At 45.0% G+C, this 25566-nt stretch overlaps 1 protein-coding gene across 1 annotated transcript in view; it reads right to left on the bottom strand.

Moving 5' to 3' along the window:
• Positions 1–22997, bottom strand: part of Ercc3 (ERCC excision repair 3, TFIIH core complex helicase subunit) — a 34787-nt gene extending 11790 nt beyond the window's left edge. The window contains exons 1-10 of the mRNA XM_059246368.1: positions 22865–22997; positions 22466–22671; positions 20932–21168; positions 18762–18811; positions 17743–17878; positions 17407–17571; positions 16558–16762; positions 14976–15290; positions 8337–8521; positions 1561–1763 (exon numbers count right to left, since the gene is read on the bottom strand). Coding sequence (XP_059102351.1) covers positions 1561–1763; positions 8337–8521; positions 14976–15290; positions 16558–16762; positions 17407–17571; positions 17743–17878; positions 18762–18811; positions 20932–21168; positions 22466–22671; positions 22865–22892 — 1730 coding nt within the window. The 5' untranslated portion in view covers positions 22893–22997. The remainder of the gene's footprint in view (positions 1–1560; positions 1764–8336; positions 8522–14975; positions 15291–16557; positions 16763–17406; positions 17572–17742; positions 17879–18761; positions 18812–20931; positions 21169–22465; positions 22672–22864) is intronic.
• Positions 22998–25566: the final 2569 nt, after the last annotated feature.

Here is a 25566-nt window from a genome sequence, read left to right as displayed (position 1 = left end):
AAAGCAAGACAGAGTCCCCAGTATGATTTCAAAAGCAAGAAAATAAAACATGTTGGGAAGAAGATGTGAGATAAGAGAAGGGGCTTGGAGAGTGAAGACGGGTTCCAGAGTGTGGTGGTTTGAAGAAAATGGCCCCCAAAGGGAGTGGCACTATTGGGAGGTGTGGCGTGGTTGGAGTAGGTGTGGTCTTGTTGGAGGAAGTGTGTCTCTGTGGAGGCGGGCTTTGAGGTCTCATACATGCTCAAGATACCAACCAGTGTCTCACACTGCTTCTTGTTGCCTGCAAGATGTAGGACTCTCAGCTACTTCTCCAGCACCATGTCTGCCTGCACACTTCATGTCCCATCATGATGGTAATGGACTGAACCTCTGAACTATACGCCAGCCCCAATTAATGTTTTCCTTTATAAGAGTTGCCGTGGTCATGGTGTCTCTTCACAGCAATAGAAACCCCAACTAAGACACAAAGGGAGACAGGAAAGAGAGAGGAAATGGAGAATTCAAAGATAACAAACTTTCCCTCCTTCCAACTGCCAGGTCATGTGCCCCAACAAAAGCACTTTGAGACTGGGCAATGGAGGCTCCGATGCAAGAAACTGGCCATGGAGATTTAGAAGACGGTGTCTACAGAAAGCCCCGTGATGGCAGCAGGGACAGCTCTAGTCCTAGACAGGCCGGAGTAGATTGAGAGAATGATGTGCAGGAGTCAACAGGAAAAGAAAAAACAACTGAGAGGTCCCAGACACTACTGAGAGGGAGTTCATGCTTAAAAAAGGAATTTGGGGGAGAATTAAAATGTAGAAAACCAAAGCAACAAGGCAAGTAAAGTTCTCAGGAGAAACGAAATGTTCATAAAAGAAAATGCAATCACAGTATACTACAAAACTCTGCCTGGACAATGCTGGACGGTCAGAACAATGTAACCCCCAGCTTAGACTGTTATCAGGTTAGGAGAGAGGAGTAGAGAATGCCATATGTCAGAAAGCTAAACCTTAACTGCCACAGTAGGAAGATAACAGGCAATTTCTACAACGACAAACCAAAAGTTGTCACCAAGGTACCAGTTAAAAAGTAAACAAGTAAATAAACGAGAGTTGGAAGTGGCTCCTTCCAGGGAACTGGGTAGCAAACAGACACAAGAACTGCTCACCCATCACAACAGACTACAGCCCTGAAACAGGAGCCAAAATGGGCCTCTCTTCCCTCCAGTTGATTCCTTCAGGCATCTGGTCACAGTGATGAGAAATGCGAGCATACCTGGGACACTAGGCACTCCATCTTGCCCTACTAGCCCCGGGACCACACAATCTGGCCTCAACGCCAACCCCAGTTCTCACTTAGCCTGAAACGTGACTCACTGGCCTTTGGAGTCCAGTTCAGGTGGCCAAGCGCCTCTTTTCTACATCTTCTAGGCTCTGACCTGACTATATGCTTCTGTGTCTTGCCAGTTACTGGAACAAGGGCAGAGAACAGAGACCTTTAGATCCCAGGGACTTCTTGAGGGCTCACAGAGACAGGCACCTCCCACACTCTCAATGGCAAGAGGATTTCAACTCTTACTTGTTCAGCCGAATGGCATATTCCTTCAAGGCAAATACGTTGTCAGCAAAGACAATAATCTTGTCATTCCTCCGTTCATGGAACTTGATCAGAAACTGGCAGGCTCTGAATTTGTTGGGATTCATGGTGTACAGCAGGATTCGTTTCTTTGTTTTGATTGCCACATACTCCCGGTAGAATTCAGGAGACATCGGACACCAAACCTGAGGTGTAGTAAGAATAAGGAATAAGGGATCATTTTGCAAAACAAAACACCACACCATTAAGGACCTTTGATGCTCTTTCATTTAGCAGAACTAGCTTAGAAAAAACACTTCAAATGCCAGTTGCTGAATGGCTCACAAGCAGAGGTGCTTGGCTTTGCAAAGGCCTAGTAGCTCAGTTTGATTCTCGGACTCCACAAGGTAGAAAGGGAGAAACAATCTGAGAGTTGGCCTCACTCTTCACAGACACACTGAGGCATGTGTATGCTTACTCACACAGGCACGCATGCAGGCACACAAAACACACACACATGCACACACGCATGTCACGAGAATTTTTTTTTTAATTAAAAAACAAAACCAGTGGTAGGTGAGTTTTATCTCAATATAGTAGTCATCCTTCACCCATGACTTCAGTTTCATACAATCAAACGTGATCTGAAAATACTAAATGGGAAAATCCACCAACTACACAACTTAAGAAGTTTAACCTGCACACTATTCTGATAATGAAATCCTATGCATACCCATCCTACTATGCCTAGGCTGTCAATCATCTCTTGCTCTAGCTTATCTGCACTGTACGTAATTCCTGCCATTAAGCACTGTCTTAATTACTGTACCGACTGGCCCAGTGTTGCAGAGCTTGTACTTAAGTGACACTTACTTAGTGATACTACTTAACAGCCTTAAAGCACAAGCAGAGTGATGCTGACAACTTAAATAGTCCAGAGAGATGCCATAGAGCTCTTCCTCTACTCCAAAAGGTAAAGTCCTTGACTTAGGAAAAGAAAAGACAAACTCATGCTGAGGCTGCTAAGAACCACAGCAAGTGACTATTCTACCATTAAAACGTGAAGGACAGGAAACTCCAGCTGGGTGTTCTGTCAAGCCTCACAGAGCAGAAGTTATGACAAGTGCTTGAGTATAGTGCAAACGCCATTAAGTTAGACGATCCAGACTATCCAGTATCTGACAGCCAGTGGGGGTCTTAGAAGAAATCACCATGGACAGGAAGGGAAAATGACTGTACAACTATTAATCAAGTTTAATACCTAGGGCCATATCTTTAATCTCAGGACTACAGAGGCAGAGGCAGGGGCAGGCAAATCTCTGTAAGTTAAGGCCAGCCTGGAACCTACATAGCATGTCGCAGGCCAGATAAGGCTACATAGTAAGACCATGTCTCAAAACACAAAAACCACGTTTGTTTTTTCCGGAGGTTAATGCTGGGAGGTGGGGGAGACATGCTTGTTTTTGAAGTATAAATAAAGACAGCTCGAGCTATTCAGGGCTGGCCACTTGTGTGAAATTCATCACTGTTCAGAATGTATAAAAAAAAAACAAAAAAGACTCAAGAAAACAAATGATCCAATTTAAAAATGGGTATGGACGCAAACAAAGAGTTCTTAAAAGGAATAAAAAATAAAAATGGCTAGAAATATAGCAAGATCATCTTTAGCAATTAGGGAAATGCAAATCAAAACAACTTTGAGATTTCATCTTAACCCAGTCAGAATGTCTAGGATCAAGAAAACAACAGATGTGCCTGGTGTGGTGGCACAGACCTTTAATTCCAGCATTCAGGAGGAGGAGGCAGGCGGATCTCTGTGAATTTGAAGCAGCCCGGGCTACAAAAAGAGACCTTGTCTCAAAAAACAAGGAAGGGGAGAAATGACAACAAATGATGACAGTGTGTGTGGAAGGGGACCCTAACTCACTGTGACTGCAAAAGGGCTGCAAAAGCCACTGTGGAAATGAGTGTGCAGAATTCTCAAAAAGCTAAAAATAAATCTACCACATGACCCATTTATACCACTCCCTGGTATATGGTAGACTTGACATCGCATTCCACAGATACTTGCTCAGCCATGCTCATTGCTGCTCTGCTCACAATAGCTATGACACGGAAACAACCTAAATGTTCTACAACTGGTGAAAAGATAATGGAAATGTGGAACACATGGGATACTACTACTCAGCTATAAAGAAAAATGAAATCATGAACTTAAAAGGTAAATGGATAGAAGAGGTCATATTGAGTGAGGTAACCAGATCTAGAAAGACAAATAGTACATGTGCTCTCTCATTTGTGATAGTTCCAAATCTTCAGATGTAAATAAATAACCTGGACTAACCACAGAAAGCAAGGAAAGTAAAAAGGGACGATGGGGGAGAGGAGGAGAGGAAAGAGATACAGAGAGGAAAACAGCAGGATATGGGTGATATCTATGTGGAAACTGGAAAATAGGAGGGGGGTATTAGTTGAAGAGGAGAGAAGAAGGACAATGTTGTAGAATATTTGTTTACACAAAGATGTGTTGCAATTGTTTAATTATGCAAAGATGTGTTGCTATTTTACCTTGCCTGCCTAAGGCACCTGATTGGTCCAATAAAAAGCTGAATGGCCAATAGTGATGGAGGAGTTATAGGCGGGACTTCTGGGCTGGGAGAGTAAATAAGAAGAGGAATTTAGGCTTGAGGAAGAAAGAAAAGAGATGCCAGGGCCAGCAAGACACATGCGGAGGAAGCAGGAAAATAGGATATACAGAATGAAAGAAAGGTAAAAAGCCCTGAGGCAAAACATAGATGAACAGAAACAGATTAAATTAAGTTATGAGCTAGTGGAAGAAGCCAAAGCTAAGGCTGAGCATTCATAATTAATAATAAGTCTCCGTGTCTTTATTTGGGAGCTGGTTGGCGGCCCAAAGAAAATCCCAACTGCAGGACAATACAGGAAAGGGAGGGAAGAAGGCTAAATCACACTGAGGATGTTTGAAAAAGCAACAGCAAATTATTTTATATTTATAACAAATCACATATAATATACACATAATAAGTATATGTGTATACACACATATATGTGTGTATCACGAAGACTAGCTTTCATAGTACCAGAAGGTGATATACCATCTGCAAAGGGAGGGAAGTAATCAACAGTCCTGCCCAGGTGGGATGCCTATGAACCACAACAAAATCCCTAAAGGTACACAGTAGGTGACGCTTTCATCTTGGCTGTCTAATTGGATTTAAGGCCCACTAAACAGGAGGGAAATCACACCTAGTACTGAAAATCAGAGCCACCAAGGCTAGTAAAGTCATGTAACTTAGGAGACCTTACTGCTGCCACTTTCCCCAAACCAGTGTAACTTCTAACTGCATTCTAAATATTTACCCTTATACCCAGGTAAGTGCAGCTCTCACTCCTCATCAAAGGAGCTTCTTTGTGAAGCAGAGAGACAGACAGACAGATACTATTACAGAAAGGCACTGGTCAAATGCAAGGAACAACTAACTGTGGGGTCCCAAGCCCTAACTGATACATCTACAACACAACCCTCCACCTAAGGCTCAGGGAACACAGTGGTAGAGAGGTAGAAAGACTAAGAACCAGAGGACCAGGACAGCTGTTGTGAGACTGTGTCTCCTAGATATGACAGGGGACAGGGAAGCTGTACCCACAACACCTTACCAACATGGCTACTTAAACAAGACCTGAAAAATGACAACATGGATAGGGGAAATCTCATGGGGCACGATCCTCAGATGACAAGCTGTAAGCAATTAAGAACTGCTAAGAGAGGGAGAATTATCTTTCTCAGGGGTAAGTCCCTAACTGATTATCCAGGATCGAGTGGTGAGTCCTGAAAACAAGGAACACTAAGTAGGATAAGAAAGTATTTATTTATACGCATACCCCACAATAATAATTAAAGAAAAAGAGGCTATGAATTTTACAGGGAGTCATTGGGGGTAGGGATTGGAAGGGTTGGAGGGAGAAGAGGGAAAGAATGATGTAACTGTATTTTAATTAAAAATAATTCCTCGCACCCACATGGCAGCTAACAACTGTCTAACTTCAGTCTCAGGGGATCCAATGCCCTCTTTTGGCCTCCAAGGGCACTGAATGCAAGTGGTATACAGACATACAAGCAGGCAAACACTCATACAAACAAAATAATTTAAAAAAGAAAAGAAAAATGAATACTCAATACTGAACTGGATACTAACTTAACAAAGATTTTTAGATATGGTCATATCCCGGGAAGTATCATGGAGCTGCTAGTGTGAGACCTCAGAGACCTCTCCACTTAGACCACACCACCACACACCAATCAGTCCTGCTCCAGAAACGCCGCCCTCCTTGGAGGGCCAGCAGCACATCAGACTCTCGGGGTGCAAAGCCCTCTGCCACTATAACTATACAGCGCCATGGTGATAGGGGCTTTCATTCCTCCCTCTTCCCTGAACCCCAGCCCTCACTCATAAATTATACTCTAATAAATGTGTTTGCTTATTTGTGTGTATGTGCTGGAGATGAACCCAGAGTCTCTCTCGTACATGCTAGGCAAGAGCTTTGTCACTGAACAAGTAACAAACCCCTTATAAAAACAACTTAGTAAGTCAAAACATCAGTCAATATTAAACAGGGTTTTCTATTGCTAGGTAGTATTTAGTTATGTATCAAATTGGGGTACATCGTATGGAAGACCTACACAGTAATTCAAAGGAATGAACTACAGCTACATGCATGTCAAGGAAATAGTGCAGGGCTGGCAGGATGACTCAGTGGTGGGGTGCTTGACAGGGAAACACGGGTTCCATATACCAGTGACTGCCCTGCTGGGCAGAGGGAGAGGAGGGAAGTGTGCCAGGCAGTGAGCAGCAACACTGCCCTGCGGACAGGTGGTCAGAACTTAACGGGAGGGTTATTTCAACACAGCAAATACGTACCAGGTTTCTCACGGTCATCTCAGTAAGGGATGAGTCCCTTCCTGCCCCTTCACAGGGGCCACCCCACGCTAGCTATTGATGGCAGTCATGTTCAAGTGCTAAGATGGATGGTTTTGTCATTCATTCAAAGATGTATTGAAGCCGCTGGTAGCAAAAGTCCATGAGAGTATACAGCAGTGACAACTAGAGTTCAGAAGGTCAACCTATCAGAACTAAGGGTTCTGTTAGAGGAAACCATCACGCAAGGCATTATGGAATTACTGCCTTTCAAATGAACTGTCTCTTGTTGTAAACTTCTTGTACAATAACAGCTATGATTCTCCCCATTTACCGTGTATCTCCATGTTATGTGTACATGTAATCTCACGATTGTATCTCAATCTTGGGCACAACTTTACCTATACATTTGGGGTAATTGAATAACTGTCCCCAGCTGTGTTTATTTTTTCATTAACATAAATCTGGCCAGAGCCATTCTCCAGACAAAAGTATTTCAGCAAAAATACCTTTTTATTCAAGGACAAAACTGCTCATAGATAAACATTAGCTCATCTCACCCACAGATAGAGAAAATAACCACTAACAATTAAATCCTCAACCCCTTACCTTCACCCTGGGTTATTTACACAAGACCCTAACTTAAGAGATTTACTGCTCTCATTCCTGGATGATGTTTTAGCCACTGGCTAGTTACTGAGTTAAGGCAGTTACTTCCCACTGACCCAAGGAGATTGCCTACAAGGCCAGGCAGGTGATAGGTACCAAGCTTCTTTCTTGTGCAAATTAAGTTTTTATTCCTCCCCAGCCAGGTGCTATTCCTAGATTTTCTCTTCAGCAATTACTCTGAGTGAAAGCACTTTTACTAACCAAATGCTACATGCTCTGACATAGGTTGCTTACCCACCTAGCATATGTCCCCCTCCCTATCAGAAAGCAGCTGCATTTGGGATGAGCGGGAAAAGCGGCACCAAAGACAGTTTACTTTCTTGTGACTTATTGACCCCTAACATCCTACCTAGCCATTTCTAGATTATAGTTTGAGCACACAAATTCCCTAATTGATCTTAGCCCTTAGTCGACCTCACCAGAGAACTCCCCTTCAGTCACTCCCCGTTTTGGGTTGTAAATGGAAAATTGCTTTATGTGTGGATCCTTATCAGCTCTCTCTGTGATCCTGAAAACTTCAGGCCTCCAATTGCTTTGCCAAAGAATTACTGTTTGAGTATATATACTGGTTCCCTCACAGCACTGGGGGAATTTGATGAGGACGGAGATGGAAAGAACTAGATAGACATGAGAGAACAGCAGAAGGGACTGAGAGCAGGAGGGACTGAGAGGAGCTAAGTGTGAGAACAGAAAAGAAACTGTGTAGATAGAATTGACTTAGAAGAATAAAGGAATGGACTAAAGAACTCAGTGTGCTTAGATTCATTGAATATCCCTCAGATTAGAATCCTCAGCTGGTTGTTAGACTTCCACAGACCCTGGGAGAAAACAATGAAGGTTGGACCTTTTATTGTTTTCGTTAAAGATTAGTTTAAGTGGTTGCCCATATAGGCCGCTGTAGCAATCCTTCAGGGCAAAAGTGGACAGAGTACCCAGAAGCCCATGGCAGGAGGAGCATGGTCTGTACTGGCTTACTGACTTTACCATATGGCAGAGACAGAGGATTCCACTGCACTCTGCTGTGAGGTCTGGCTCACCTTTCAAGGTGAATATGGCATGCTCATTTAGACAGGGTCCTGACCTGCTTGTCTGCCCCTGAGGAATTTATCTATAGATCCCTTCCACTCCCATGGGAGGAGTCCTTACTTCAGTACCACCCAGGGGTGCAAATACCTCGGCACACTGGACTTTGGCGATGTACCCATTGTTCTGCAGCTCCATCCAGTTGGCTTCATAAAGCTTGGGCCCAATCAGGAAATTTAAGTCAACGATTTTGTCATCTTCCCGAACAAGGGTGGCAGTCAAACCCAGCTTACAGTGGGCCTGCACAATGGTCAGCACCCGCCGGAACATCTTGGCTGGAGGAACAAAGGGAACATTCACATCATCACTTTCTACACTGAGAAGGTCCCACACACAGCTTGAAACTTGGCACTGATCTATGGTACCATATGGGCTGACCCTGGGACTAGAGAGCTGAAGGCTGGTTCTAGACAAGAACAACAAAGCAAGAGTATTTCCTCATGGCTTTTAGACCTGTTCAAAAGATGGAAAGGAGAAGAACAAGAAACAAATGACTTCACGGAGTTCCAAGTTCACAAATGTCAGCATCCTCCTACCAACACTGTCAGGAGTCCAGACAGCAGCAGCAAATATGACTTGACTCCAAGCCACACAAATCATTCATCCTGAAGCTTGTCCCCAGGTTACAGCTGGGGACACTGGAATGTGGGCACAGAGAGAAAGCCAGCTCTGCTTGCTTCCTACCATCCCCTTCAAACCAAAGAGCAAACAGAGCTCATGGGAGTGATGAAGCTCAGCCACCAGTCTGCCTAAGCATCCTGATTACCTGGCTCCCCTCCCAAAGATACCAATTAAATTGGGCATGGTGGTGCACACCTTTAATCTCAGTACTTTGGAAGCAGAGGCAGGAGGACCGATGAGAGTTCGAGGCCAGCCTATTATAGTTAGTTCTAAGACAGTCAAGAGTGCAGAGTGGGATCCTGTCTCAACAAAACAAAACACCCAACAATACCAATGAGACTGACTTTCATCAACACGCAACTTTCATTTTCTTCCTTTGCTTGACTGATATAATAATTCCTGATTTTATCAAACAAACACATAAATGGGAAACACCTTTTAAACATCTTCGTGGGCATGCTTCTGTGTGTGAATGCAGGTACCCACATGCTACAGCACGTGTGGACATTAGGAGACAACCTCAGGTATCGATGGTCATCTCCCCCCTTGTTTGAGGCAGGGTCTTTTTGTGGTGCACTGCTGCATATGCCAGGCTAGATGACTAGTCCAGGGATTCTACTGTCGACACTTCCATCTTCCCAAAGGACAGGAGTGCTAGGATTACAGAAGTACCCTAGCACGTCCAGCTTTTATGTGGGTTCTTGAGACTTGAACTCTGGTCTTCCAATTTGAAGGTTTCCATGGCCACAGCTTTAAAAACTTTTAATACTTTGGAAGAATATTAAGATGTTTTAAGTTGGAGGACCAATGAGATGGCTCAGCAGGTAAAAATACTTGCTGCCAAGACTGATGACCTGAATTCAAAGTCTAGGATCCACATGGTAGGAGAGAACCAACCCCTGCTGACCTCCTCCTTGACACGGCATATACATGCCCTCCCCAAAAGTAAATATAAAATTTGTAAGTGTTTTGGGTTGGGCAACAGATTTTGGGGGTTAGTCCATCCCCAGGCCCCATAGGGACCTGTTATTCTACTGGCTTGCCTGCCTTCCCAAAGGAGGAAAAAAATGTTTGAGTCATGGAGCTGGAGGTGTGACTCAATGGAAGAGCATACGCTTCACATGCATGAAACCCTGGTTTCAATCCTCAATAACCCTTTACACACACACACACACACACACACACACACACACACACACACACACGAGTCATTCTTATCTTATAATTAAAGATGAGGCCAAAGATACTTCAAAAAGAAACCCAATTGGAAGAAGCCAGATCATTCCAAAAGACAAATCAAACACAAGAGCCATAGAAAAACAAGGTGGTCAGACTCTAAGTAAATGGTCAGTTTTGAATATCACACACTAAAACAATTTTTGAAAACTTAGATGTGCAAACACAACAAAAATTTATACCAAAACACAAAAGGAGGTACAAGCAAATAAAAAGTTAATGCCAAGGTTATCTCTGAGCAATGATTGCTGGCCCAAAAAAGCAACAGCCAAGGATCTAGGCTTCCCTTACTAGGAGGAGCATTAGAGGCCCAGGCAACAAGTACAACACAGTGTGGGCCTGGGAGGCAGATGAGGTAACAAGGACAAAGTAGGACCTGATCCAGATTTTTTTTTTCAATTCTGCATCCCTCTAGGCCATTTCTGGGAGCCACTACAACTGCCCTGGGAAGTGAGGCATGCTGTACAGAGAGGACACATCACAGTCACAGATGGAGCACTCAGCACAGTATCCCACAAGTCTCCCATCACCCCTGTCAATAGAGGCCATCACCCTGACTTGTGCTGTCAAAGAAGAGTCTGCCTTCTCCTTGACCTTCACATAAATGGAGTTACCTTCCTCACTCTGGGTGGAGCTTCATCACTGTTATGTAAAGCTAAGCCTCAAGTTCATTGGGATGACTCAACTGTACCTCTGTATCTCCAAAGCCAAGCAGAACGCCTGAATTTTAAAAGTGCTTAATAAATACTTATTAAAACAGCAGAAGTAAGGCCGGGCAGTGGTAGCACACACCTTTGATCCCAGCACTCGGGAGGCAGAACCAGGTGGATTTCTGTGATTTCGAGACCAGCCTGGTCTACAGAGCGAGATCCAGGACAGGCACCAAAACTATACAGAGGAACCCTGTCTCAAAAAACAAATAAACAAAAACAGTAGAAATAGCCTTTAATAAAGCTAGTAGAAACACCTTTAATCTATAGGAGGCTAGGGATATAACCTAGAGGCTCATGTGTACTAAGCAATCACTGTACTAACTGAGCTCTCTCCAGATCATTACAACACAGATGTATTAATAAATAGGCCCAACACGGTTCCTTTTAAAACACCTATAAAAGAAAAGCAAATCTCTATCTTTTGAGAACTCAAGATGTAGCACTCTGCCGATCCAATGTAGTAAAAGTAGGATGTCAGGAAATTTACTGATCTGCTCACATCTCTATTTAATAGCAGCTCTTGGGGCTTGATTGCCAGTCAGTAGGGCTTGTAGGATTAGTAGTTCATCCTCTGCTGTCATAGCAAAATGCACATTAAAGTCCAAGATCAGGTAGCACCACTTGTGTGGACAAGCCTCACAGTAGATAGCATCACACACACAGAAAAGCCCCCGTGGAATCAGGAAGGCTTGCTCTCTTGTAACCACCTAACTGGCATCCCAGAACAGAATTGATGCCTTCTGCAGGTGATACACATGACCAAAAGCCTTCTCTTAAAGACCCCATCATCTCTCAGAATTGCCTCCAACAGATGAACTCTTGTTTGTTTGTTTGTTTGTTTTTTGAGACAGGGTTTCTCTGTGTAGCCCCAGCTGTCCTGGATCTCACTCTGTAGACCAGGCTGGTCTCAAACTCATAGAGATCCACCTGTGTCTGCCTCCCAAGTACTGGGATTTAAGGCATGTGCCACCACCGCCTGGCTCAACATAGGAACTCTTATGCGACACACTCAAAGGCCTGAACTCAAATCTTGGTTTCACTTTTACCCCCAAAGACAAACCAGTGATGTTGTGAACCAGAGAACAGAGACCACACTATGAGCTCTATCCTTATCACCTGATACAAGGTTCTCACAAACCTGAATTTGAGATTTCAGTTAAGAACAGCAGCCTACATTAAGTACACTCTCAGGAAGAATGTCTCAGCCCTCCCACGCTTCATACTCAGCCTCCAAAGAACTACTGCACAATAATCTCAAACTCATTTATAAGATGTGACTTTCTTCACCATCACCTTTAATCCTGGCAGACCTGATACCTATACTCTTTAATGTTGAGTTTCTAAATTATCACAAAACAAATCTAACTCTAGGGAAGGTGGCATCAGTTCTATGAATTTTAATACATGTATAGATTTATATGTCTACATCAAATCAGGACATCGATCAACCCATCACTCCCTCAAAACTGTCTAATGCTGTCCTTCAGAGTGTCCTTAAGTGCTGACCTAGCAACCCCTGGCCTGTTCACTAGCACGAAGCTATCTTTTTGACAGTGTCACGTATGTGTAACCACAGGCTTCTTTCAGCACCATGGCCCTGAAACTCAGACAAGCTGTCACATGTTCATTCCTCTTTACTGCCAAATTGTGTTCCAGTGTATAGATGTGCCACAGTTTGCTTATCTAAACATCCCCAGATGACCACTGGACGCTGGAGATTATGAACAGAGTTGCTATGGAGTGGTATAGACAAATCATGTGATTTTATAGTGATTTTACAGTGAATGTCCGTTTGTCCTACAGAGCAACCATCCACTCGGCAATCCCTCTGCTCTCAAAGCTCCTCTGCACGGGCAATGCCAGTATTCTCATTTTAGCCACTCCATATAATAGAGTAGCTGCGGCATCTTGTGTTTTAATACTCATTTCTCTGATGGCTAATGATGCTTAGCACCTAAGTGCTAGCACAGCATGTGTATATCCTTGCTAATGTCATTTCCTCCCGTTCTGGTCATTGCCTGAATTCATCTGACCTGAGCAGTCAGGCTGGAACTGATGCAGGTGTCAGAGCATCTTTAGGACCCCATAGGCTGTGGTGGAGAGGTGGCTTATACTCTTCATCTCCAAGTGAGAAGCCATCAGAAACAGGCTAACCTGAGCTGACCTACAATAGGAGTCACTCTGGCTGCTGAGCATAAGCACTTTGGGAGCAGTGAAAGAAGTGGGCTTATGGAGTCCCAAGAAAAGGCTTGACCCAGGGGAACACAGGAAGACAAAGACAACCTGAGTGGACAGGCCACAGAGATCCCATGAACAGGTTTTCAGTGTTCTGAATGTTCTCTGTAAATTAAAAAAAAAAAAAAAAAAAAAAAAAAAACCTCTCTAAAGTAGAAGAACCTCTGCTTTAGACCAAGGATCTTCCTTAATCTCTCTTTTCAAGGAAGAGCTGCCTAGCCAGGCATGTTAACTCATACCTAACAATCACAGTTACTCAAGGAGGCTGAGGTGAAGGGACCATGTGAGCTCAGGAGTGTGATACCAGCCTGGGCAACACAAAAAGATCACATCTCCAAAAATCAAAAACCAGAACAGTACAACAGCACCACCAATGACAACTCAGAAGGACCATTGGCTTAGAGCACTGTGCATCAATAAAAGGAACACATCACTCTTATGACACACATGATCAACTATGCAAAGTGAAAGATGACCAATACAAGAAAGGAAGTCCTGTATTGTTTCTTTTATATGAAAACTCCCAGAAAGGGTACGTCTAGAACAGTGATTCTCAACCTGTGGGCCGTGACCCATTTGGGGTCGAATGACCCTTTCACAGGGGTTATATATCAAATATCCTGCATATCCGATACTTACATTATGATTCATAACAGTAGCAAAATTACAGTTATGAAGTAGCAACAAAAATGTTATGGCCAAGCAGTGGGGGCACATGCCTTTAATCCTAGCACTTAGAAGGCAGACAGAGATCTCTGAGTTCCAGGCCAGCCTGGTCTACAGAGTGGATGAGTTCCAGGACAGCCAGGGCTACACAGAAAAACCCTTCCTCCAAAACAGTAATAATAATAACTTTATGGCTGGGGTCACCACAACATGAGGAACTGTGTTCAAGGGTCACAGCATTAGGAAGGTGGGAACGTAGGTGGGTTGCCTCAGAATGCAGAGGAAAACAAGGCCTGACTACAAATAGAGATGCAGGAGAGGTTCTAAAACCAGATCATGGTGAGGGTTGCACAGCTCTAGAAGTTTACCAAAACCTGCTGGATTATACTTTTTTTTTTTTAAAGATTTATTTATTTATTATATATAGTGTTCTGCCTGCATGTTTGCCTGAAGGCCAGAAGAGGGCACCAGATCTCATTACAGATGGTTGTGAGTCACCATGTGGTTGCTGGGAATTGAACTCAGAACCTCTGGAAGAACAGCCAGTGCCCTTAACCTCTGATCCATCTCTCCAGATCAAGGATTATACTCTTATAATGGGCGACCTTTACAGCAGATAGATTATATCACTGAGGCTGTTTTAGAAAAAGATATGCCTGCAATTGGAGAAGTAGGATTTATATTACATTCTGACAATTGATACTTCAGCCTTCATTTAAAAGAAACACAACGGCATCAAGGGTTATATAGTGCTCTTGGCTCAGTTTCACAGGACCACAAAAATGGGTTAAGGGTTAAGTTTCAACAATTAGGAGGTGTAGGAAGGAAGAGAATACCACTCTCTAGACCAGGGACTGAGGAGGCTCTTAATGTGCACACCTACCTCCCAGTTCCATCCCATCAGGCTGAATGATTATTTCAAGCTTTGCTAGCCAGTGGGTAGACTATAGAGAAGCCACCTGCAACCCCTTAGTGGAAGTCAGCTTTTCTGTATATAAAGACAGCCTCCACCCCCTTACCTGGAACCCCTTAGTGGAAGTCAGCTTTTCTGTATATAAAGACAGCCTCCACCCCCTTACCTGGAATGGTGTGCACCTCGTCAAGGATCATGAGGCCCCTTAGTGGAAGTCAGCTTTTATGTATATAAAGACAGCCTCCACCCCCTTACCTGGGATGGTGTGCACCTCGTCAAGGATCATGAGGCCCCTTAGTGGAAGTCAGCTTTTCTGTAATATAAAGACAGCCTCCACCCCCTTACCTGGGATGGTGTGCACCTCGTCGAGGATCATGAGGCCCCACTCCTGGGTTTTGAGCCATTCCATCACTCTCTCGGCCTCCCAGGACCTTTTGGTGGTGTGGCCCAGCATAGAGTAAGTGCTAATGGCAATCGAGCAGCCGATGGGCTTGTCCTTGGCATCCGAGGTGAAGCGGCAGATCTGGCTGTCATCAATGGTTGACCACATCTTAAACTGGGCTTTCCACTGCTCCACAGACACAGCCGAGTTGCCCAGGACCAGACAGCGCTTCCTGACAGTACATGCAGCAGTCACACCAACCAGGGACTTCCCAGCACCTACAAGCAACCAAAGGGTGATGCTACCCACCAGCAGACTGACACAAAGGTCAGGAATGGACAGAATGGATCAACAAAACCAGAATCTAGGCAAAATTCACATACTCGTCCTCACAACCAGTATCTGTAAGGCATTTACTGCCTCAGGCTGTTTTCTTTATAAAGAAAGGAAGTCTGGAGCAAAGAGCACTTTGCCTATGGTCATATGTACCCAGAATACATTGTAGGCAAATGGCAACTTTTAACTAACAGGACAACCAAGGCTCAGGAATGCACAAAGTGTGCATGCTCCTGGCAAAGTCAGAGAATATAAAATTCTTTCAATTTCTTACTTTACTTTCACCTTCCATTAGAAGATTAAAGTGGAAAAAAAAATCAAACTGTTCAACAATGATTCTGCCTTTCCCTCTGACACAACACATGAAGCTTTATAAAGAGAACTGAAGGCAGAGGCCGTCTCTGCAAACTGTGTCCAGGGTGGAGTTCCCATCCCAGATGAGTCTGTTGTGGCCTCTGGCTGTTAACCTAGGTAGACCTGCCACTACTCAGAACTGTGAAGTCTGACAGAGGGTGTGCGTGTGTGCAAGCACGTGTGTCTGCTGTCTTTCCTCAGCCTTGCCTACCCATCACAAGCCATCTAGAAACAAGCAACATTTCTGGCTAGGCAGCCTCCAAATTCCCATTTCACAAGACTGATTTCACTGGCCAAGGAACTGTGCTATATGTCCAGCAGCACCCCACCTACACTGCTGTCTCCTCATATACCACGCTCCAGTTTTCTTCATCACCTCCATTATCAGTCAAGGCTTCAGAGTCCCTGAGCTGAGCCACTTGTGGTCATTCCCGACCCCAACTGAAAGAGCTCTGACATTCCCGCAGGGCCTAGACTAAGGGCCGCACAAAGCAGCGCTTCAATAAACCTCAGTCGGGCTGGAGAGATGGCTCAAAGGTTAAGAGCACTGGTTGTTCTTCCAGAGGTCCTGAGTTCAATTCCCAGCAACCACATGGTGGCTCACAACCATCTGTAATGAGATCTGGCGCCCTCTTCTGACCCGCAGGCATACATGTAGGCAGAATACTGTATACATAATAAATAAATCTTTAAAAAAAAATTAAATAAATAAATAAACCTCAGTCAAGGCCGGAATAAGGAAGTGGTCTGCCCTTGGCCATTCACAGGCCATGTGCTAGCAGGGAAACACACCGAGTAGGGTAGGAGGCGGTCGGCAGACAAAGATGGAGTCTCCCTCCCTCAGGCCTCACTTACCACAGGGAAGAACAATGACTCCGGAGCGTGCTCGTCCATTCCCAAACATCTTCCGCAGGCTCTTCTCCTGATAGGGTCTGAGCACAGCTGTGGGCTTCAGGTCGATGTTGATGTCAGGGTTGAGAGAATCATTCCGGAAGTCATATTCTGCCAACAGAGGGTACTCTAAGTAGATGCAGCGCTTCTGGAGCTCCTCGATCATTTCCTAGGAGCCAGCAGGAAGGATGTTTGATAATCTCAACTCCAAAAAGTATTCAAGACAACATTCAAAAAGGCCTCATGATCAAAATCTGGAGTTTTACCTGGATGAATACAATGTTAGATCTTGCTTGCTATCAAGAAGGTTAGCACAGAAAAGCAGCACAAACTAGCAACGTGGTCAAAAAAAATTTTTTTTTGTTTAGTTGTTTTTTTTTTTTTCTTGTTTTGATTTTTGCGAGACCTCATCTACCCCAGACCAACCTTAAATTCACTGTGTATGTAGACAAGGATGACCCTGAACTGCTGATTCCTCCTGGCTTCAACCTTTCCAGGATCAGGATCAGATTACAAGTATGTGCTACCACATCCAGTTTATGTGATGCTAGAGACTGAACCTGGGGACTTACAAATGCTAGGAAAGTTATTCTACCAATAGAGCTACATCTCCTCAAAATGAACATTAATCAGAACCAAAATGGATCCTGTGGAAACCAGCCTCCTAGCCCAAGGAAGGACACTCAGACCAAAATCCCAAGGAGACTCTCATGGTAAAAACAAAACTGGAAACTTGCAGGGATCCCTTTCTCTCTGAGTAGAGGGTGCTAACACAGGCTGGACTGGTAAACAAACCAGGAAGCATTCACTCACCTGCTTAACTTCAAAGGATACTGTCTGTGTCTCTTCTTCCTCTTCCTCATCCTTATCCATTTGCTCATAGAAATCAAACAGGTCTTTGGGGATGTCAGATTTGGCCTGTGGATCTGCCACCTGGGAGGTAGAAGGCCCGCCACTGCCTTCTGCTGTCTTAGAAATCTGTAAGAGAAAGGTAGTCAGGGACTCCACACAACACTGAACCTTGTCATCAACCGTGAACTGAAGCTGTCAGGAGCAACGAAAGCAGGGCAGCTAGACTGCCAGTGCTGGGTTACAGGAGAACTGAGCTCCTCCATTCCCGGCCCCCAGGTAACCCAAGAGCTCACGCACAGCAGATTTGCTTGTGAAAGTCTCTGTAATGAGTTCCGTGGCCTCCCCCTCAGCGTTCCTCAAGCGACATTCTCGGATCACAGTGTCTTGAAGAAGATGCTGGATGACATCAGGGTGAGAACTTTCAACGAAGTACCTACAAGCAGGGAAGGAGAGAAGTCTCTACTGGCCAGCACAATATTTCCAGAACATTCTGCAACTGTAACTCAATTAGATGATCTGAAAATTATAGCCTCATAATGACTCTCCCACACTTTTGTCAAATCAGAGATAGGAGCTATAGGCAAAGAAATAACATGCCAAGAGTCATAGGAGATGCTCATTTTGAAGTTAAATTGGCCTGTCAGCAGCAGGAGGGCAAATAACCTTCCTAGTGAAGGTCTGCACTGGGAAAGTACAGTTGAACTCAAGTCATAAATGCTTATAGTTTGTGTGATCACTGCTATTTTAACATTCTTCATCGAAACATCTCTATAAAAAAGCTACTACTAACTGTATGTAGGTAAACAACACTGCAATTTTTTTTCCCCAAGATAAGGTTTCTCCATGTAGTTTTGGTGCCTGTCCTGGATCTCACTCTGTAGACCAGGCTGGCCTCAAACTCACAGAGATCCGCCTGGCTCTGCCTCCCGAGTGCTGGATTAAAGGTGTGCGCCACCACCGTCTGGCAGCACTGCAAATTTCAACTTCTATCATTCTTCTTGTTTTTTTGTTTGTTTGTTTGAGACAGGGTTTCTCTGTGTAGCCCTGGCTGTCCTGGAACTCATTCTGTAGACCAGGCTGGCCTCCAACTCAAGAGATCCACCTGCCTCTGTCTCCTAAGGTTTAAAGGTGTGGGCCACCAGGCCCAGCTAGAATTCTCGATTACCAGCTGGAAGGAGTCAACTAGACTATAGGGTGAGGGATTCCTTTCCCTTCCCATGTCCTCTCAACTTTCCATCTCGGTCTCCAGCCCCAGCCACAGCCCTCCCTCCTAGCAGGCATGCAGAGGGCAGTGCTTGGGAACCGCCTCCTCTTACCTGTTGTGCTTCAGGACCAGCTTGACTTTCCCATAGCTGACAGTACACAGCTGCAAGCAGAGAGAACACCACCAACAGGCAGAATCAGTTCTCAGAACTTGGCATGCCTTAGCACAGCCAAGTGAAGAGCTGAGTTTGCTTTAGGAAAACTCCATGTGCAGTCAGAGCTGCCTAAAGGGAGCTTTTATCCACTGACCTCAATTTTTTTTTACAGACAAAAACCTTCCTCCTGCCTAATTCGCACACCTAACTTTTTATTTAGAAAACACTGCTAAAAATCGCTGCTGTGCTTTCCATTTTACTTTTCCTTGCATGCCCACAGCCCCCATCCTGATCTGGAGGCTCATCCTGCCTCACCAGAACTCCAACAGCTCCCAGAAGTCATCAGGCACACAGTGATGCTCAGCAGTACCTGCTACACAAGGAAAGTTCAAACATCATAAATGTTTGGGCCTTCCCACCAATGTTCTCATTTCCCCAACTAAAAATCTAAACTTTATAAACTGTGCAGTGGTGGTGTATGCCTTTAATCCCAACACCTGGGAGGCAGAGGCAGGCCAGTCTCTGAGTTCAAGGCCAGCCTGATCTATAGAGTGAGTTCCAGGATAGCCAAAAGTACACAGAGAAACCCTGTCTCCAAAAAAAAAAAAAAAAAAAAAAAGCTTTATTTATTTATCTATTTATTTATTTATTGTATTGGCAAATAAACTCAGACCATGATGCTACATCCCTAACTACTACTACGTGTATTTTCAAATTTTGAGACAAGTTCTTATAAATAGACCAGCCTAGTCTTGCCTCCTCCCTGGACAGCTGGGATTAGAGGCACATGCCACCATGCCCAGCACAATGTAAGCTTCTTGGTGACAGGGAATACAGTTTAAATCTTCTCAGGTTCCCCATCTGCTGGAAGGAACCCAGTCATTTGTGTGCTGGCAATGATATCTCGCTACTCAGTATCTGAGCTGCCTTCAGACCACCGCAGCATTGCCCAACACCAGCATCCTTGTAGCCAGCCTCCCACCAAGACTGGACCTAGCCCCAGGGCTTTCTCCTTGGGCATCCTTCTACATCACAACAACAGAGAACTCTGCACAGCTCCAAAGCTTCTCTGGAAGTGGATGCCCATGGCATTCTGCCTCCAGATGTCAAATCTGATCTGTAGTCCTTTCAGATTAGCAGAAACTGCTGTCCCATCTTTGAATAACATTCACTTACATTCAACTGCTGTCCCATGGAACCCTCCTCACTTCAACATTTGAAGTTTTGATTCTCCAGTAGAATTCATCTACCTTGGGTCTTGGGTAAATATTTAACCTTAAATGGAGCTCACTACCTGTAATAGCCAGCCACCAAAACCCCACAACTGAGATTTATTTTCTCAGAGTTCTAAATGTTCATAATCAATGGACCAGGACCAGCTGATTTTGTAGCCAGGTCTCCTGGCTGGTAGATAGCCACCTTCTCTCTACATACGTAGTCCCGTGAAGAAGGAATTTATGACAATTGTATGATGCCTCCTAATAAAGACAAGTATCTTCCTGATTGGGAGGTCTCACTCTTTCTCGTTTTTTGGGTTTTTTTTTTTTTTTTTTTTTTTGGTTTGTTTTTTTGTTTGTTTTTTGAGACAGGGTTTCTCTGTGTAGTTTTGGTGCCTGTCCTGGATCTCGCTCTGTAGACCAGGCCTGCCTCAAACTCAGAGAGATCCATGTGGCTCTGCCTCCCAAGTGCTGGGATTAAAGGCATGTGCCACCACCCCTTGGCTAAGGAGGTCTCACTCTTATAGCCTCATTTAGTCTTACCAAATATAGGTATATTGGGGTAAAGATTTCAATATACATATATACACACACACACACACACACTGTGTGTGTGTGTGTGTGTGTGTGTGTGTGTGTGTAAATATAAATGTAGTCTATAGCACCACCCACTCAAGCTGTTTTCCAAAGAACTCTTGCTAGCATGGATCTGAATTATTACCCCATGGCTAGGGGCAACTCACGGGAAACAGCCTCAGCCAGAACTATGGCTGGATCCAAAGCAGCAGCAGCTAGGCCACAGGCTATTGTGCTACAAAGGATATACAAACCAGACATTTTCATGGCAACATACAGTACCTGAGCACACCACTGCCACACTATCAAGATAGTTAGAATTGCTAGCAACTCACCTTAATAAACTGGATAATTCCATCAGGGACTCCAGTCTTACTGAGCTTTCTGAGGTACTCAGTGATGTCACTGGTTTGCAGCCCAACGCTGACGGCTGCATAGAGGGAGTAGGCCGTTAGCTTGTACTCATGTACATGAGTAGGCCGGCACACTGGCTCTGCGATCGCCACCAAGAAGTCTTGGGCGTATTTGTAAACTGGAGAGAAGGCTTCCAAAAAAATGTGGCCATCAGGAGCCTAAAAACATCAAGTGAACACAACAGGCAAGAATATTCATGAGCTGCAGAGACCACTAGACTCTCAGATCACTATCAAAAAGGATGAGCTGTCCAGTGCTAAAGATATTTTTGCAACCAATCCTTCAGGCAACTGTACGGATCCTAATACCGTAATTAGATATAGAAGAGTAAAGAAAAGGTTCCCAATGTTCCATAAACAGAAATCTTCCCTAACTTACTATTCTCAAATTGCCTTTTGGCTAGAATGAAAATGAGTGTAGAACATTATGTATCTTAAAGTCAAGCAAACTCAGCTACCAAATGCCTTCCATTAACTCGAAAAGGGGCTAAAGAGATGGCTCAGTGGTTATGAGCATCGCTACTCTTATAAAGAACCCAGATTCCATTCCCAGCAGCCACATCAGGTAGCTCATAACAGCCTGTAATCCCAGTTTTAGGGGATCTGACACACTCTCCTCTCCTGGCCTCCTCGGGAACCAGGCACACACGTGGCGCACATACATGCAGGTACTCATACATACATATAAAGTTTAAAAAATCTTTTTAAAAACGAGCAAGTAAATTGTTACCTAACACTATTTAGTGGTTGGGGAGACGGCTCAGTGGGTAAAATGTTTGTTATGAAGCATGAGGACCTGAGTTCAGAACCCCAGCACCCACATAAAAAAACCAGGAATGGTAATGCATGCCTATAACCAGAGCTGGAAAAGGTGGGGATAGGTAGGTGAGCAGACAGGCAGATGGGGGAGGGGGGTCACTGGCCAATCAGTCTAGCCAAAACAGGAAGCTGGGCAAATAGGTGAAGTGTGATTGAGGAAAACTTCCTGACATCAATCTCATGAGCACACCTGGACAACGTGTGCACATACACCACACACACAAAGAAAAATAAACGCTATTTACACATTTATTGACTGATCGTGTGTGGTGTATGTGCGAGTACATACATGCAGGCCACAGTTCCAATGGTGAAAGTCAGGGGACAACCTGCCAGAGTCAGTTCTCTCCTCCTACCATGTGGGTACTGGTACAGACTCAGGTCTCACTCTTGACAGTAAGAGCCTTTACCTGCTGAGTTATCTGGCCGATCCATAATGCTATCTATTAGGCAAACGGCATTCGACACTATGTGGTGGGCTGGAGAGAAATGGAGAACGCCCAGGTCACACCAGCTATTCCAGTGTGCGCGCACGGCCCCGGCTGCTTCAGAAAGCAGTTATTCCTGACTCTTGGATTTCGGAGGTGTTATAATGTCCAAGACTGAGCTGCCACCCAGACTTTTCGGCCATGCTTACCACCCAGAGGGGCCGGGAAGAGTGGTCGCCCTTTAGCGGCATCTGCTGCCTGTAGTCCTTGGCTCCATACTCATCCACTTTGGTGCCGGACTCGTCCACCTGTTTCCCAGCGGCTGAGGGCACCGCCTCCTGAGAGTCGTTCCCAGGCGTGTCGTCTTCGTCTTCCTCTTCCTCCTCATACTGCCTCTTTTTGGACTTCTTCTTGTCTGCGACAGAAGACACCAAAAGTGAGCCCAGCAAGATTCTCGGACTCCCTCCGCACGGCACAGGGAACTTCTAAGTTCTCCTGAGCCGGTGCTCTGCATCCCGGCATCCTCCCACCCGGCTGGGTACCGCATCTCCTGGACCCAACAGACCGGAGAGAACCCTGAGACCGTGACCGTTACCAGGACTCCTTACCGCGGTCTACTCGGTCTCTTTTGCCCATATCGGCTCCAGGACCAGGCAGCCACAGCACACCGCACCGCACCGCCTAAACTCCGGAGGAGTTACTTTCAGAGGAACTTCCGGTCCACACCGGAAATAAGCACCAGAACGGCGGACATCCCGCCTCTGAAGCCTTGGACCGGAAGAGCGGAGCTGCACCGTCCACAGCCGACCTAAAGTGAGCTAGCTGCGCGTGCGTGGAGTGTTCATCCTCCGCTCCACCAGTTTGTTTTACGGAATTCTGGTAGCTGCGCTTACTTGCCCTATAGACCAGGCAGGGCCACAACTCAGAGGTCTGCTTGCCTCTACCTCCCGAGTGCCGTGATTCACTATGCCCTTTCCTTCGCTCTGCTTCTTGTTGAGACCACTGCTTACAAATCTAAGGTAGGACAGTGAACAAACCTGGATGGCTCCCTCAGCCTCCCGTGAGCTAGGATTACAGGCCTGTTCTACCACACCTGGTTTCTGGAAGTTAAATTCTAAACGACAGAGGTGGGAAATACACATTGTTTTAAGGGGACTAAAATGAGCCGTGTCGTTCTAAATGGAGTGGCCTTGGACGGGGGTGTGGCTCCTTTTGTGCCTATACCAGAAACCAAAGAATAATATTGGTACCTCACCAAGGATGACACGAACAATAACTCGGCAAGGCAATTCTTTTTGAAAAAGGGTGCACCAAAACCCAAAGGGACTAACAAACACATCAGAGCAAGCAGTTCACGTGGTTTTTAATTTGGTGACTGTGTCTTTTCCCCATTGGCTGGGGTCAGACCTCACAGCTGTTGACAGTTGTCCAATTTTTGTTGTTTTGTTTTGTTTTGTTTTTCGAGACAGGTTTTCCCTGTGTAGCTTTGTGCTTTTCCTGGAACTCACTCTGTAGCCCAGGCAGGCCTCGAACTCACAGAGAGCCGCCTGGCTCTGCCTCCCGAGTGCTGAGATTAAAGGCTTGCGCCACCACCACCCAGCTACAGTGGTCCAGTTTTAAAACAAGGCACAAAGGGAATGGAAGAAAAAGGGGAAAGGATCAGGTCAACTGCTTTGAGCCATCTAATTCTGGTCAACAGCATATATGTGTGCGTGCATGCTTTGTGTGTGTGTGTGTGTGTGTGTGTGTGTGTGTGTGTGTGACAGTTTTTTCCTAACATCTAGCAGGTTCCAGCCCCAGCACCACATAAATCAAGTGTGGCAGCTCATGTCTGTAATCCCATCACCAGGAAAGTGGAAGCAAGAAAGCAGTTCAAAGCAATACTTGGCTACCTAATAGTTTGAGGCTAGCTTGAAATACCTGTTACATGTTTCCAAAAATGGTCCTTGAATAGCTCCAAGTAAAAGAAATGAAGACTGGTTTCACTCTGTTTATTTTGAAAGAGAAATAGATGAGATTTGCTGACTGAGATAATATGGGAAGTGTGGAGGAAGAAAAAGTAACACCCAAGATTTTTGGTTTCAACAACTACTAAAATGATGTACCTTAGGGTGTAAGCGTTGCGGCTCAGATGGAAAGGGATTCTGGCAATCAGGAGTCAAGGAATAAATACTAAGTGTTACAGCTCGGATGGAAAAGTATTCTGGCAGTCGGAAGCCAAGTAATACCACAAGTCACAGTAAACATAACAGTTTACATTCCTGCTCCAAGGAAATGTTTCCCCAATGTAAACAGCTCTGCCCTCCAAGGAAAGGTTTCCCCAATGTAAACAGCTCTGCCCAGGCAGAGGAGGGCTTCCCCAGAGAAATTGTTACAGTTCTGCTTCCTAGGGGAAGCTTTCCCCAGCTTAAGTGTTACAACCTTGCTCCGCTCTGCTCCCGGGAAAGAAGGTCTCACCCAAACCTCTTGCAAGAGGTTTATTGGGTGGGAAGAATCCAGAAGGGTGGCTGCCTCTGCCAGGGTGGAAAAAGGGCACCAGCAAACTGAACAGGTACAGGGCTTATATAGGGCTTCTTAGGGGCAGTGTTTTTTCCAAGGAGAAGTTTTTAAGAGTGGGAAGTGGTCAGATTTCAGTCCTTGAGCTCAGATTGGCTAGATCTTGTGCTGGGATTGGTTGGTTTTCTGCTCAGGGATTGGCTGGTTTTCTGCTTAGTTGGTCACGAGCCAGATTTGGCTCTGGTTTCAGGGCGGAAGTGGCCCTCTTAAGCCTTTTGGCTCTGATTTTAGGGCCAAAGCATGTTTCTTTCACTGGTTCTGATTCTAGGGCCAAAGTATGTTTCTTTCGCAGTTTTCAGGTCAAGATGTATTTCTTTGGTTTGGGTTCAAGGATAAAGTGTTTCTTTCACTGGCTCTGGTTTCAGGGCCAGGGTGGGTTTCTTTGGCTGGCCCTTTTACTGTACGTAGGGAAAGTTGAGGTTTGGAAGATGATTTGGAACAAGATGTAGGTGGCTGTAGTAAGTCTGTTTGCTGTTCATAATAAAATGTCATAGCAGGGCAAGATTTAAACAGCAAAACTTAGATAGAAAGTAGAAGGGTGTGAGAAGGGGACCAGAAAGAGGGAGGAAAAACAAAGCATGACTGTCGCTGTTTGTAGCTACACGGGTTTGTGGGTTCACAGGGATCCATGGAAAGAGGACTCAGAGGCATCTTAAGAATGAATGTAGCCTTTCATGGCTGCAAGGGGGTCCAGCCTCGAAGGGCCAAAGCACTTTCCCTTTGCCTAGGGCATTTTTATTTTCCCTCTATTTAC

Source organism: Peromyscus eremicus, chromosome 19 (genome assembly GCF_949786415.1).
Source record: "Peromyscus eremicus chromosome 19, PerEre_H2_v1, whole genome shotgun sequence".
Lineage (NCBI taxonomy): Eukaryota > Metazoa > Chordata > Mammalia > Rodentia > Cricetidae > Peromyscus > Peromyscus eremicus.
The sequence above is the reverse complement of the archived record's forward strand: the minus strand, read 5'-3'. Positions and strand labels throughout refer to the sequence as shown.